Genomic DNA, 15746 nt, shown 5'->3' with positions numbered 1-15746 from the left:
GCTCCCCTCTGTCAGTATTCATGTGGACCATTATGTACATCTTGTAACCATGCAAGCACAGCAGCAGAACTAAAGACGGTGTGCCACTTCAGATAGTTTCTTGCCACAAATATTGTGCGGGGAGGAGGCTGGAAGAATGCCAAGAGTCTGCATGAAGTTACATCAAAAACAATAAGATGAATGTGGTGGCAAGAAATAACCAGGATAATTGGAATCAAATGACATTTCCCTGATTCAACTCTGTCCCTTCTCCGTCTCTCTTTGTTGTCTGTTCTTCAACTGAACTGATAGTGCTTGCGAAAAAACCAAAAACCAAAAGAGAATGTCGTACAGGTCCTTTGTATTGTCCAAACAAAGCTGCACAGCTGCATTTTAGTGGTGAGGATCATTTCTAGCATCTTTGACATTAGATTGATCCTCTGATATCTGAAGTCATGTGAGATGATTTGCCTTCACATATGGAGCGCAAATTTTATAAATGAAATCACTCTACGAGTCAAGATCATATGGGCTTTAACCAGTTAGTGAGGTATAATGATAAGAGAGCAATGAGTTGCATTATGGGAAGAATAGGATTCAGGGCAAAAACTCTAAATCCTATTCACTTGAGCTGGAACCTCTCTTTTTCCTGAACTTGAAATAAAATTGTTCCGTTTTAAGTGTTCTAACAAATTCATTATACCAGACATCCAAAGTATTTTCTTCTTTGGATGATTTTCACAAAAAACAGCATTGTTTCTACTTTTAACAGTACAATGTCGGCATCTGGATATTTAGTCCAATGATCTCGACGCATTAAAAGCAACAGGCAATTTAACAAATTTATGACAAGAAAGTTGGTACTAAGAGTGGAACTTGGGAGGGAAAATGAAAATCAGATGTAACCAGAAGTAAACTGAACAAGGGTCAGAGCCATAAAAACACTGACAAATGACTTACTTAATAATGTGTTCCTTGGATAATTGTGTAGCACAGAGATGACTTAAGAAAAATAAATTAAAGTCAGGAGAAGAGTCCAATGGTTCTTTGTGGTTCCTTCCAACAACAATCTTATGTGAAAAAAAAAAAGAAGAAATTGGAGAGGTTGGAAGTTTTCCTTGGAGAGGTATGTAGATCTTGGCTTTTATGAATTGTGGATGTGAATCAACGCAGGCCACAAAAATTGTAGGGAATCCATATATGTTGGCAGTCTGAGATGATAAAGATACAAACAAGCTTCATCTGCCAATAACTTTTCTGTCTTTAGCCTCCTCTGATGCAGAAAGTTCATTTCTATTCTTTCTCTACACAGATTTCTGCTGCTCTGAAAGTCAGAGCTGGCAAACTTCTGGTTACAAGGTTGTATACACATGTATTTCCCCCTCATCCTTTACTTTGCTCTGAAACTTCCTTTTTGCTCCTTTCAAAACAGAATGGAGTATTGAAGGGGTTAGCAGAAAGAAAACAAACTGTGAAACTGCAACATGTAGCCAAAGAAAACTAGCTGATGGGCTTTTCTCCCCCCTTGCTGTGGCACACAGTGTACTGGCTGAGATTCCCTGACACATATCAGTCCTAAACCACCCTGCTGATTCCAGACCTGCAGCTAAAGGCTCAAGGTTTTATCGCTTCGGTCCTCTCTGCAGGTTTGACTCTACAGCTTGACTGCCCAAAAAAGTCCCTCCAAATCCCTGCTTTCTCACTGTCAGGTCGTTTGTTTTGCAACTCTCTTTTCCAGAAGTTCACCAACTTTTTATGGCACACCATCCTGCTTAAACTCCTTAGATATGAGTGCTCATATTTTATATAGATGATATAAAACATGACTTTCCTGAAGTGAACTGTTTGGTAATTGTACTGTCCTTTCCTGCCCTGAGGGCCTCCTGGGTGTGGGACTGCTGACCTGTTGGACCGATTGTGCTGCCAAGTCTTTATACCGTGAGAGCGCGGGCGAGAGCAGAGGGTCGGGCACAGAACAACACTGTGCCATTTGACTCTTTGCCAGCCTTGGCTGAAGCATTGATGCACGAAGGAGAGGGAAAAGACTAACTGCTATTGTTAGACTGGAGTCATTAAAGATGTGAAAACATACACGACCAGTCAAAAGTTTGGACACACCTTCTCATTCAAATGAATAGGAAAGTGTGTCCAAACTTTTGACTGGTCGTGTACAAGAGGAAATGAGCAAGGAAAAGGAATTCACACCTGCTTTCCCTCCGTCTGTCCCAACTCTTCCCTGTCTCCTTTCTCATGCTGCGCCATGGCATTTTCCCCTGATTCATCCACCTCCTCCCTGGGCACCAGTACCTCTCCTCCATTCTTCAGCTCTTTCCTTAAACTCCTTAAAGTACAGTCCTCCTCTCCCTCTGTGCTCACAGAAAGGGACCCTCCAACCTGCATTTCTCTTCTTTGGCACCAGCTTATTTTCACCCAGTTAAAGCACTCAACCTTTGGAGACCTCACAAGCTAGAACCTAATTTCAAAGACTCCCGTAAACCAAGGAGAATAAAAACTAAACACAGTATGGAACATTAAAAAGAACATAAGATTAAAAACAATTAAACACTCAATTAATTTTAACAAGACTAACATTTCTATGGTCAATTTCTAGCTCAAATGAAAATATATTTAAAATATTTGTATATCAGTATATTTGATATGTATGGTTCATTACACATTGGGGCTGCAGTGGCTTCTGTCTTTGAATTCCTCAGCTGGTGCAGGGTTTTACAATGACAACCTCCTCATCGCCAGTCATTATACACACACGCACACACATGCCTCTCCACCTGAGTCAAAAACAGCACACACGCCAAAAAAGAAAAGGAATGATTGGATGAGTGGTGGTGGTTTGGGACAGCACTCAGGAGAGGGGTACAGAAATGGAGAAAGCTCACCAGTGCATTAGGGACAACTCAGTTCAATTCGTTCCATTGGGCACCACTTCAAAGTGGAGGAGGAGGGGGATAATCTGCCCCAACATTAGCCCCTGGTATCTTCCACCACCACCAACATGCACATGTACAAACAAACACACACATATGCACACACACTTATCCATAAAAGCACAAGGCTGGAGGGTTTGGTCTTGGGTTCTGATTGGGTTGGGGTCGAGGGATGACGGGATGCAAGGATGGAGGGGAGTTTTCAATTTGCCAGCAAATCAGAAATGATTGAAATACTCTCTTGTGCACCGATATACACACAGGCACACACAAACACACGCGCGCACAACACCATACATATATTACACATCACTACAGAAAAGACTTCAAGCTTGAACCAAGAAAAGAAAAGGAAAAACTAAACACAAAAAAGGCTGAACGTTTGCTCACAAATTGAAAGCACTGAATCAGATCCCTAATGTAAGACAATGCCTTAAAAATACGAGTCAGGATTCCATGATAAGCCTCTCAGTTTCTTACAGTTGGTAGATCTGTTGCGTGTGAATGAGAAACAGAGGAAGAAGGAAAGAAAGTGTGAGGGCAGGAAGTGGAGGGGGATGGAAAGTGAAGGAGATGGATAAAGAGAAAGAGAGCTTATATATCGACAGCCAGTAGAATCAGCAGCGTTGAGCTGTCAACACTCGCTCGGCCGATATGTGACCAATTGATCATCAATCCTCCTCATGGGAGACCTGCTAGCAGCAAACACAATCAATCCTCCTCTCTCTGTCAGGCCTTCAAGTCATCTTAAAGAGGAATGCTATTCGATTTCAAGCAGCCTGGGACTGAACAACACCTTGTCAACCCCCCCCCCCCCCCACACGAAGGCATCAGCTCTGTGGAAACTTTGTAACAAATGCCACCATGCTTCTGCAACTGTAGCAACGTTTTCAGGCTAATAAATGCTATTCTACAAATGGCTCAACACAATTATGAGATGCGCAGTTCCTCCTTAGAACATTAGCAAAAGAGCACCTTTCAACACATCTTCACCACTTTCATTCAGCACAGACATGAGCTGTAAATAATCTGCATAATGAGCAACACTTTCACAAGTGCCGATACAACTGCAAATCTGGCACTTGATTCATGAAGCAGTCCCATCTCTCACGTAAACATGTGGTTCAATCAAGCTCCGATGCTTTGTCAGTTTTTATATCAATTTCACATAATCAACAAATGCACAACTTTCCATAACAATCACATGGCGGCTAACAACAAGTGGCAGTGAGGAGTGATCCAAATGATAGCACAATCAAACCTTCTCTACAAGCAAAGAGCAACACAATGCAGTGGAGAAATTATATTACCAAATTTGAAAATTGAACATCCAACAGTTTATGTAAGCTTGTTGGCAATGTTAGACATGCTGTATTGTAACAGTCTCATTGAGTACAGCACTTTTTTATAACCATCTCTGGAAGTTATGATCAACTGTGTGCTCAGGACTGCTAATGTGGCTAATGGGTTAGATTGATGATGTTAAGTCTTTTACTTATTACTAGTGTTTCTCATTTTTAAGTGTCTCCTGAAACAAGGCCTGCAGCAATCAATAAACCCTGACCACTGGAGACACTGTGGTATGGCTATAGTTACACTGGTCTATAGGAAACAGACAATTCTGTGGAGCAATTTTTCATTTCAGATAATACTATACAATATCAGTCAAAAGGTTGGCCACACTTTCCTTTTCATTTGAATGAGAAATTTTGACTGTTAGTGCAAATTGAAACTGATCTGCACAATCAAGTGTGCTCACACAGTATGTAGTTGATTCCTTCCCTTATTTTGTCTGTCCCAAAACAAAGCAACATACTTCATTCATTCATCTTCTACCACTTATGCATTTCTAGGTTGTGGGGTGTTCTGGAGCCAATCCAGGCCACAGGTCAACAGTCCATCACAGGGCCAACAGACAGAAACAGAGACGAACAACCACTCACACTCAGACCTACGGACAATTTAGGTCATTGTCTGGTTGCCTTTCAAACGGACAGTTATTACTGATGCACATTTTTAAAAATCCGTGGTGATATCATACAAAAGATGGAGCAAATTCAGGAAATTACAAAAGAAGAAGAAAAAACTGAAAATGCAAAGATATGGGATCATTTCAAGTAGCAAAAAAAAGAAAAACACATTGCAGTGAATCCATTCTTAAACGAAACATGCAGACCATAACGGCACTTCCATGATGTGAAGGCAAAATAATTCAGTGGATTACTTGATTAATTGATAGACTATTAGATAAAAAAAAATATTGATTGCTGTATCCTGACAAGTTTTTGTTTTTTTTCCAGGGTCTGGAAAAACAACAACAAAAACAAAAACAATGACCAATTAAAATATGTCTATTTCCTCTGTTTATGGCTCTTTTTTCTTTCGCTTGTAAAAAGATAGTGGGTTATCTGGTTGAAATACAACCAATTATTTGCTAGAAAGTTGTCCTACTGTGAGCCAAATTAAATCAACCAAGCCAAACAAAACCAATTCAAGCCAACTGCACTGTATTATATCACATGCCAAAGAAAGGGAGGAAAAAAGTATTTAGGACACCAGACTATTGGGTGTATTTTACAGTTCGCTGAAAGGAAGAGAGTTTAAACTGGTTGTTAGAGGGTTTGTGGTAGAAACTTTTTCAACACTATTTCTTTTTTGGTAGATTTAGTGTCAGAGAAGGCAAATACTTATATGGTGCCATTTTTTTTTTTAATTGTGGTAATGATATTTAACATTTGGCAGACTAGAGTCAATTGTATCCCCCTCAATTCAGGTTGCAATAGATACTTAAGCACTGGGCTGCCTTTCAGATTCTATTGGGTAGATTGCAGGGTCAGAAAGAGGTTTTTAGAGTGCTGCTGCGGTGAATGCCAATCAACTATCAGAGCACTGAGAACAAGAGTCTATAGCAGGGGTCGGCAACCCACAGCTCCCGAGCTGCATGCGGCACTTTCATCCCTCTGTGGCTTCCTATAGCTTTGAGAAATTAATGTGAACAAATAATGGCTATTTAAATAAATTTTATTATATTTAGTTGTTTTTTCAATGTAATAGCTCTGAATATTGAATCTGGAGATTTAGGTGATCTGGTGACTTAATTTGAACTCTCAACCCTGGTAAGCTAACCATAGATACATCCAAAATTTAATAGAATATAGTTTATAGTTTACTTTTATTACATAAATGCAACAAACTACTGTTACATTGTAACTGTAATGAAAGTTTCTGCATTATAGTGGTCAAATAGGCTTTGTGGCTCCTAGTGGGTTTTATTTGGTGGAAATCACGCCCAGATGGCTCTTTTAATGCCAAAGGTTGCTGATCCCTGACCTAGGAATGAGGTTATGGGCATGAACAGAACCAATGCAGGAAACCAAGCAAGAAAATTTACATAGTGGTTAGCATTCAGCTGCCAAGAGCGAGCTATGATACTGAAGGAAGTGGGGGAGGAAGTTCTGCCTGACCTCCAAACTGTACTGCTACAGTTCAGGTTTAGACTTGAGACATTGGCTGAATATTTAGTATTTAGTATCATGCTGGTGAACTTCCTCAGGAAGATGACAAAGGATTTTCTCTGAAATGTATCGACAAAGTAAATGTCAGTCAGATTTTGGAGTTTCTCAGCCTTTCTCTTCTCCACTGTGAGGTCCCTGAAATCTTCCACCACAACCTCAAAAGCATCTGGAGTTCTGGCCTGCAAATCTGCTGTTTACAGAGTTTCGGAGCTCTCGGAGAACCGGAGAGCTGCAAAGGGAAGAGCCCTCTTCAGTTTGAAAGCTTTCTTCACCACTAATGTCTACCAGCTGGTTCTAGGGTTGCCCCCACATCAGGCACAGGCGACCACACTGCCGGACACTAGTCTGAAAAACTGTTTCACAAAAACCTTTGAACATAACCCACTTGGATTTCATGCCTCCAATCATCCTTAAAAAGCAAGAAAAAATAAATGTGGAAGTGGGAGACAGGGCTTTCACCACTTCACTGTAACTGCACATATGGATTCACCAGGTCTGTCTGGCAGCCAGACACTTGATCCAATTCACCAAAGGTGATGACCAGCAGACAGCTCCGCTTCCCTTCTCAGTGTCTGACATGCAACTTAAGATCTGATGGTACCACTACACACTCAATTATTGCTTTTTGACTCTTGTACCTCGCTCACATACAAAATCCCACCATGCCTGGAAGGACTCCTTTTGGTATGACCTGTGATGGATAATACTGACAAAGATGCCATGCTTCAACTAATATTAAGGCACAGCTTTGTTTTACTTGAGACAGACTATTTCTTTCAAGGACCCCTGGCAGCAGCATCTGTGGGACCCAACCACAGACTTCAAATCAAAGCCAAGCTTTCCATGACATGCAGTTGCATGTATATGATCCACTTCACTTTTCTAAATAGAGAAATACCTTCTTGACATTACAAACGACAAATATTGTAACTCTCTGGGTTACCTTAAACTAAGTTTGAGGTTCATCTGTTCCAAAACCAGAGAAACAAAAAAACCAAATACTCAGGTCAGGTCAACTGGCTTTTACATATATAGTGAATAGTACAATGAATACAGATCAGAGGAAATACAAATGACTTCTGTATGGTTTTTCACTTTACCCAACACTTGGCTATCATTCAATCATTCATTATATAATCCAGTCATTTTACTATGCCTTCATCCTCCAGGCTATTAATTCAATCAATATTAATATTCATGAAAGAAAAAAAGTAAATTTGAATGACGCTGTCAATAATCTCTTTAATTAACTAACCCTGAAAAATGTAAATTATCCTCTAAATATCGCCATTACTTACCAAATAAACCACTGAGCATATGTAGATCTGAGTATACAAATCCCCACATATACATACACAGACATACACCGTGAAAAAAACAAAACAAAACAAAAACAAAAACAAACCTCTTGTCTGAAAATTGCAAGTTTCACTGACACACAGACGACTATTACTCACCCTCTCCAAGTCTTGTCGGAGGTGCGTGAAGAGTTTGAGGCGTCTGTAGAGGACGTCCTGCTCCTGCTGAGCCAGGTTGTCAACTTCATCCCTTTTTAAGGTCACCAGAGGTCGATTAAAGTTGGCCTTTCTCTTCAACTTCCAGAACTGATACAGAAAGTCCACCTTGAAGAAAAAATGAGTTACAGTGTTAACAAATGTCCACTCTTTAAAAATTACAGCTTCATCATTGCATTGGATTTTAATCCATTCTAGGTTATATTTTGAACATGTTCATTTACAATAAATATATTTAGTCCCAAAAAAATGCAGCCCAATAAAGAGCTCTTGCATTAAGCAGCAACGCATGTCAGCAGAGACAAAAGTGGAGAGCAGTTGGCAGCATGTTCCAAACAAATCTGTTACTCATCAGACAGTTTACCTGTGCAATGGGAGCATTTAATTTGATACATTGAAGCCTACACTCAATCAAACTCTACAACACATATCTGACTAAATGTAGTTGCATGAATTAAAATATCATTGACTGCGCAACTGAAAGGCTGAAGTTAAAAAAAAATATTTTGTGACCGATATGGATGGGACATCCTTCAGGTGCTCAGAAACAAAGTAAATGTGCATCCGTCTTGTGAATTTTCCATGACAAGTGACAAAAATCACATGATATTGAGAACTCCAGAAGGCTTTCCTTTAGGGAAATTATATTGTCAAAAAAAGATCACTGCTCCGTGCTACAGTTCAAAGTTGGCATTTTAGCTACTTTTACATGCACCCATCCAGATTCATAGTATTTACACACACACAAAATAAAGGTTTTGCTTGATAAGGAATTGTTCTTCAGCTTACGGCTCTTAAAAGCTGATCACAAGAACACCTAAGCTTTTTCTTCTTTGTGAAGAGAGATTGAACTTTCTGTTTGCCACAGTGGTCCATAAACCCTGTTCTCCTGAGCAGGATACTTGTTACCAGGTAGACGGAACAAGTGTTGCTATTCTCACCTCTCTCACATAAGCTTTTTTCACCTACTCGACTTGTCGACCCCGTGTGTGTGTGTGTGTGTGTGTGTGTGTGTGTGTGTGTGTGTGTGTGCGCGCTCTATACTATATATGCTTTATTTATACTCCTGTTACTGTGTCTGGAGAATTATAGCACTTGATGGTGGATATCTTGCAGAAACTGATGTAAATCATCATGTCCTATCATTTCACGCTGTAACTCAGTTTCTCAGTTGACATACCTGGGAGACAGGCAGTCCCAGGTTTTCAGCCACCTCCCTCGGGTCCACCAGTCGGTAAAATTCATCCTCCAGCTCCTGGAGCTTCTGCTTTCTCTGGCTCACTTTCTCTCTCTCCAGTTGGTCCCGCTCAGCTCGCTCTGACGCAGACACTGAAACAGGGTAAGACTGCGGCCTCTGCTCCGGGTCGCTGCTGCCGTTTGGTTGCTGCTGGTCTGGCCAGGGCTCAGAGCCGACACCAGCGGTGGCCCATTCAGGTCTGGATGTGACGTGTGTTCCGTTGGTGGTGTGGTTGCCGTTACTCAGGATGGAGGAACTGGAGGTGTTGTTGGTGGTCATGCTGCTATTGCTGGCAGTGCAGCTGTGCTCCAGGCAGAAAGACTTGAAGCGCACCTCATCATTCTCAGCCAGGATGGTCCTCATCTCCAGCCCATGGTCGAAGGCGCATGTCACATGGAAGGCCACAATACAGGAGGGCATGGAGCACTGGAAGGGGAGGACACCAGAAAAGAGAAAAGACGGTTAATGACACAGAGACAACGAAAGATGGAATGATGAAAAAAAGAAAAGGACAGAAAGATGGAAACGCACGTTATGATTCTTTCAGAAATTTGTTCAAAACTTTATATTCTCTGTTCATTTTTTTTAAGTTCTAATACAAGTGTGGCGAAGCAGAGACAAGCCAACTCACAGAAAGCACGGTTCCCCCATTTATACTGACAGTTTAGTGACTTGGGATATGTGTGTGTGTGTGTGTGTCTGTGTGTCTGTCTTCTCCATTACAGGTCATATTAAGAGGCAGCCTCCCACTGAGTCCTTCCAGGCATGGTGTGATTTTGTGTGTATGAGCCCTTGTGGCTATGTGTTGTTGTCACATTTGTAAAAGAGAGAAAGAGAGAGACAGAGAGAGTGTGTGTGTGTGTGTGTGTGTGTGTGTGATTATTTTGCAGTCTGCGTAAGATGGTTGGTGCTTCTCATTTCTAGTTTCTTATAGTTCATAGTGACTCTCTTCATTGTGATGTTCACAAGCTTCATAACAAAAACTTGATGGACAACTTGATATTTTCACAGCCAACTTTCCCGCTCTCACTCTCCGCCTCGCTCTTTTTTTGCCCAACAGTTCCACAACAAAGTTTAATCCTAAAAACAAAAGCAAAGTCTACTAAACTTATAATGCTTGCAGATACAAAATCTTAGAACTATGTTTTTTAATCTATATATAATAGAAACTGCCTCTCACTTTGCTGTGAAATTGGAATTGAAATAACTTCCCATGAAAGAAATTGTCCTTGGAAAAAATATGGAGCCTCAAAACATTTCCTAACGTGGTTAATTAGTATTTATATGAACTTAAAGGTTATGATAACTTTTTTTTTTGTGGCAATTGCCTTGATTTTTTGGCTTGTCTGTGGTGTATTTTTCCTCATTGCTACCTGGCACACCACCATTAAAAATACACTGATGTGGAGCAAGAACAGGTCATCAGTGTGAGGCAAACCAGTCCATCATTATCACCTTTCAGCTCTCAGCAGCAAATATAATCATTGTGAGGCAAAAGTTGAATGATGCTGCTGTTAATTTTTGTATTTTATTTGGGAAGGGTCTAGGTCTCAGTTTATGTTAAGTCAAGTTTTGATAACCGCCACACTTCAGTGTTCTCTGTATTCTCTGTCTCACTCACTTAGACTGGTTTTACTTGGATTCAAGACTTATTTGTGTGCTGGAAGGAAAAATAGAGACATCAAGTCTAAATAACAACTTACAAGAATGGCGAACAAGCTCATGAGTCCATGTGAAACCACAAACAGAGTAACAGAAGACCTCCTGTTTTGTTGTGTTCTGATGCAAGCAATGATATATATTCCACTCCCACATCAGCAAAAACCATCACAAAACTGACGTAAAAACGGTCCACAGTATAATAAAGGTTAGGGATCTCCGCTATAGCGCACAAAGATAATAACAACCCAGTTCTTGTATCCTCAAGTACTTGCACATTCCTCACAGCTGCATTAAAAACAGTGTTGGCCTCTGACAGCAAGAAAAAGAGTTGTGAACGAGTCCTTTGTCGTGTTGGGCCAAACAACACAAATGACCACTTCACTTCACCAGCTGCATGCTTTTTGGTCCGAATGTTGGGCTGCATTCCAACGTCTGAGACGTGTCAAAACAGACCACTGCGTATATCAGCAGGTGATGTCACTTACACCACAGCGAACCTTTGTGCCCGTTCAAACACAAACATAAAATGACCTTACGTGAGAAAATGTTTTTGTTTTCTAACTTTGGTGCTGAGGGCGCCAGGTCTTTCTAATGAAAAGCTCGCTCTCGTGCAGTTCAGTTTGATTTGTGCCATTTCTTTCTTCTTCAGGTAAAACTTAATGTTTCATCTATTTCACTTTGATGTTGTCAACAGCTGATTTAGAAAACCTGTTCTCAATCCACTAAAACACTAAGTAAACAAAGGTCAACCAATAATCATTTAACTGGCCTGTGTGATGCTACAATATAGATACATCATCATGCTAAAAAAACAAAATAGGTCATTGTTTCCAATTCAGACCCATTTTTCTTACCCACTTCCACAAATGTCAACGTGGCCACTGAGCCCACTGCATCAGCTGTAAAATATGTGGTGGCAGAAGGTAAAAGGTTGAACACAGCATGGAGCCGACTCGATATGTTGTTTAGTACGCAGTGAGTAATTGAAGCAAATACTCAGATGGCCTTTCAGGACGGCATCTGCTCTGTTCTGGCAAGGATTCATTACTAATGTTTTATCAGTATCTATGGCGACTATAATCTATATAGTTCATATGGGAATTTATGTTTTGTCAAGACTGAACATATCTAAAATGTGAGATAAAGCCATGTGTCTGATTAGATACCTTTTCTTATAGGACACGTGACCAAGCGTAGGAGCTGCATAGAAACAGATTTGCTTGTTCATTGTGATTCTTAGAAGTTTGACATATTTCTTTAAAGATGAGATTCCCACATTGAAAAGGGAAAAAACGAGTTCATCCCTTTACTTCTCTAGGGGGCTTTAAATCCATTATTACTAAGGGTGTGCCAAAAAAAAAAAAAAAAAAAAAAAATCGGTTCATGTAAGTATCACAAGTGTCATACATGCCACAACTTTGGTGGAAATATCAAATCCACTGTAAACTTTTTAATTTCTTCTATCCCCATGCTCTTTGGTTTTCCACAGAGAAACTGTATTACAAATTTTGCCAAATTTCAGCCTTGCATATGTATCTTTGAAAATGTGAGGATACCGAATCTTTGGCAAGATCACAACAGATCTATAACTGACTGACTGATTGTAGTAGGGTAGCACTCAGCACATGAGGTTAGCACCAGGCAGAAATTCTTGCCTACTTGCCAGAGAAGACAGTCCCCCAGCAATGCAACAAATGCTTACAGGTCAGGCTGCAAACATAAATCTCTGCACTGGCTGCACACCATGTGATGTGGATGACTCTCCACCTTTCTGACCATCCTTTTAATTTATGTATTTGGGGAGTTTGTCCGATGATGTCATGGCTATTAAATACATAAAGCAGGTTTAACAGCTTGCTCGATAATAGAAATAGAGAGACACATAAATCTGAACAGTTTTATTGGGAATTCAGTTGTATTGAAATGCTTAATATGTGCATAGAGAGAGAGTAGGACAGAAGCAATAACTGACCCACCAGCAGGTTACAAGGTTGTCTTGAGTCACAGCCAAGTACAGCCTAAAATATCTCTTGCTACTTTTTAACTTTATTTGGTATGTTCACCTGTTATACCCATGTGTGTATTTGCATACAGAGAGCTGCTATGTTCCTCTGAAATCTGTGTTAAAGACAAACTAACCATGAAGTATCGAGTATTTTCTTAATTAGCTGACCGTGTCACTGTGTTACTGAGGACACTTGTTCATAGTCTCACTCCCTACAGGCTTTAACAAACACTGTACAGGCTTGACAGGTTGACCTTTTCAGTGCACCTTCATTTAATAGAGCACTAATTAAGACTGTCATTATACCTGGCGAACTTTCCATTTAATACACTGGATCATTAAATATGACTGTCATTATGGGAGCCAGTGTCAGCAGATAAAAACGGATAGGACTGCTTGTCATTAGAGGAACTAAAGTTTGGTTCCAAATTACTCAGGGATGAAATGACCGAAGACTTTAGAGCGACTTGGCTGACATTATTAAAATAGGTTTAGAAATGAAGAACAGTCTGAACTACCTAACCAACTGCCCAATAAAAGCACACAAAGAATATAAGTTGTGACCTACAGAAGTCTAAGACTGACTGGCGCAAAACACCTGATTTGTTTACTCTACAATAATCAAGCGGCTTGATTATTTATCAAAAAATGTAAAATTTTCGGGAGGCCTAACTCAATTTAAATATGTCATAAAAATCTAGAAAAAGAAAACCCAAGATGCACATTTTATTTTCTCTTGGACTCTTCTGTGCACAAACTTTTGTCATGTGATGCTTTGCCCTACATTAAGGCCTACACAGGACCCCTGCTGCTCATGCAGAATTGCAGCACTGTACCTCTATCTTCTGTGCGAGGTGGAAGTTGAGCAGTGAGTGTGTTTGTACAGCTGCCTGCAGCTATGGAAAGTGGAGAGAGAGAGACTCGATCCCTGTGGGCAACTCTGGCTCAAGAACTCACTGTTAGGTCACAGCATCAATCCAATGACAGAAAACACCCTCAACACCAGACAAACACACACACGTATGCATTTACATCAAACACCCATGTACACGTTCTGCATGTATACTCAGATGTAAAGGAGGGATTTAAGAATCTAGTTCACTTTGAGGGCACTTTTAACACTGATGGTGTTCAGGCTAATAGCTGTTAAGTGGGTTAGCTTTAGTATGTCAGCAGGGGTTTTGTTTGCATACTCAGCAGCATACTCAAGAAGTATCAGGTTGAAACTGATCTACACGCACTCAGCAGGATGCTATGAACAATAATGATGTGTGCTGTGGAGACATTTTTATGTGTGTGTGCTAGGTTTACACTACATGTAGTGTACGCATTCTCCTTTTTTTGCTAAGGCTTTCTTTCATCTGGCTCTCTGTGTGAAAGGACGAGTGTTTTTAAACTCTGACGCTGCTCAAAAAGTTAAACTAAACTTCTTTTTTTTTTTTCCAGTGCCATGTCCAGATAATGTGCAGTTTGCAAGCAGATGGTACAAAGACTGGAAAAGGTTGACATTTGAAGAGGAAGGGAAAGAGGAGGAATGAATTGAACAGTGCATCTCCGTGTTCTATCTGTGAAACTCAAGCACTTATCAAGTTGTAATCTTGACAACACCGTGCTTAATATAGTCAGACAGAGATTTCCATTGTTAAAAAAGAAAAAGAAAAGACAAGAAAAAAGAGTGCATAGAAACAAATAATGTGACCGTATCAGAGAGCTGCCAACTAAATGTGTGTTTGTGTGAAAGAAGTACCTGTATGCAGGTTCCTGTGTGTTCTCGGCACAGGCTGCAGGACAGAGCCCAGCGGCTTGCAGGGATGTGGGAGACCTTGGTAATGGGCTCCATCTTCTCTGGACAGCCTATACTCACCTGCAGGGAAAACATAGCAATGGGACATATAAATATATGTGCTGCATGTACATGATGCGTACTGGGTAGAAAAATCATAATTTGTAACAGTGCGTAAAAATCTAACCAACAATTTGTGATTCTTTCCAAAATGACCTGTGATGCCACTTGTGGACATCTTAATTTACATAGCTAATTTTTTGGTTTGGTTTGAAAATTCATGAGTCACATTTACAGTTTAAAACTCTTTAGTGCTGGCCTTTTCACCAATTACTGTACTTAGTTGGCTGACTATTGAAAATTTATCAACAGACATATCACCAAATATCTGGTTCCACCTTCTAACATCTAGCTGCTTTTCTATGTTTCATATTGTTTGAAATGTTATATATTTTGCCTTTTAATTGTTAATATAAGAAAATAATATCTCCTTGGGGTGTGATTGTCATTTTACTATAAATAAAAACTGGTGTATGTGATTCTTAATAGCCCGGTTTTCAGAATTGTTTTCATACTAATTCTTTGGATAAACCTCAGTTTTTATTTGACAAAAAGATAAAATTTTCCACCAAACCGTCCAGTGAAAGATTATAATCAGCCTATTGTAGCTCAGATGATAATTACGTGACTGTCTTCCAGTTTCAAAGCCAAGACTCTGGATTAGTGTGTCTGTCTTTGGAGGCAGAGCGGGGACACATGTGGTCCTTGGAAAAACATCATTGTAAAGCCCAGTGTGACTCATTCTCACTGAGCGGTCCATTCATGACGACTCTGGCTCCAAACCTCGCTGCACCAAATACAACCAAAAAGTCATTGACCTGTGCCAACCAGCCATGCAGAATAGAGTGGAGAGCACTCATCACCAAAGTACCATTTCTTCCTTCCTTCCTTCGCTGCCCGTTTCTTTCCAAAAACCATTCCACCTCTTTCACATCCACTTGTCCTCGTATTGGTGGCAAGGTCCTCTCTTCCTTGTCCTTCACACTTGAATTAACGAGCTGACGACTGATTTCCGTAGGTTACACCCCTCCCTCTAGTCGTCCACA

At 40.3% G+C, this 15746-nt stretch overlaps 1 protein-coding gene across 2 annotated transcripts in view; it reads right to left on the bottom strand.

Annotated features, from left to right (window-relative positions):
• jade2 (jade family PHD finger 2) overlaps positions 1 to 15746 on the bottom strand; it is a 157321-nt gene that overhangs the window by 45322 nt on the left and 96253 nt on the right. For both annotated transcript variants that reach the window (XM_029519684.1, XM_029519683.1), the window contains exons 8-10: positions 14605 to 14721; positions 9134 to 9616; positions 7897 to 8061 (exon numbers count right to left, since the gene is read on the bottom strand). In XM_029519684.1, coding sequence (XP_029375544.1) covers positions 7897 to 8061; positions 9134 to 9616; positions 14605 to 14721 — 765 coding nt within the window. The remainder of the gene's footprint in view (positions 1 to 7896; positions 8062 to 9133; positions 9617 to 14604; positions 14722 to 15746) is intronic.

Source organism: Echeneis naucrates, chromosome 14, assembly GCF_900963305.1.
Source record: "Echeneis naucrates chromosome 14, fEcheNa1.1, whole genome shotgun sequence".
Taxonomy (NCBI): Eukaryota; Metazoa; Chordata; class Actinopteri; order Carangiformes; family Echeneidae; genus Echeneis; species Echeneis naucrates.
Note: the sequence above shows the minus strand (reverse complement) of the source record. Positions and strands in the feature narration are given on the sequence as shown.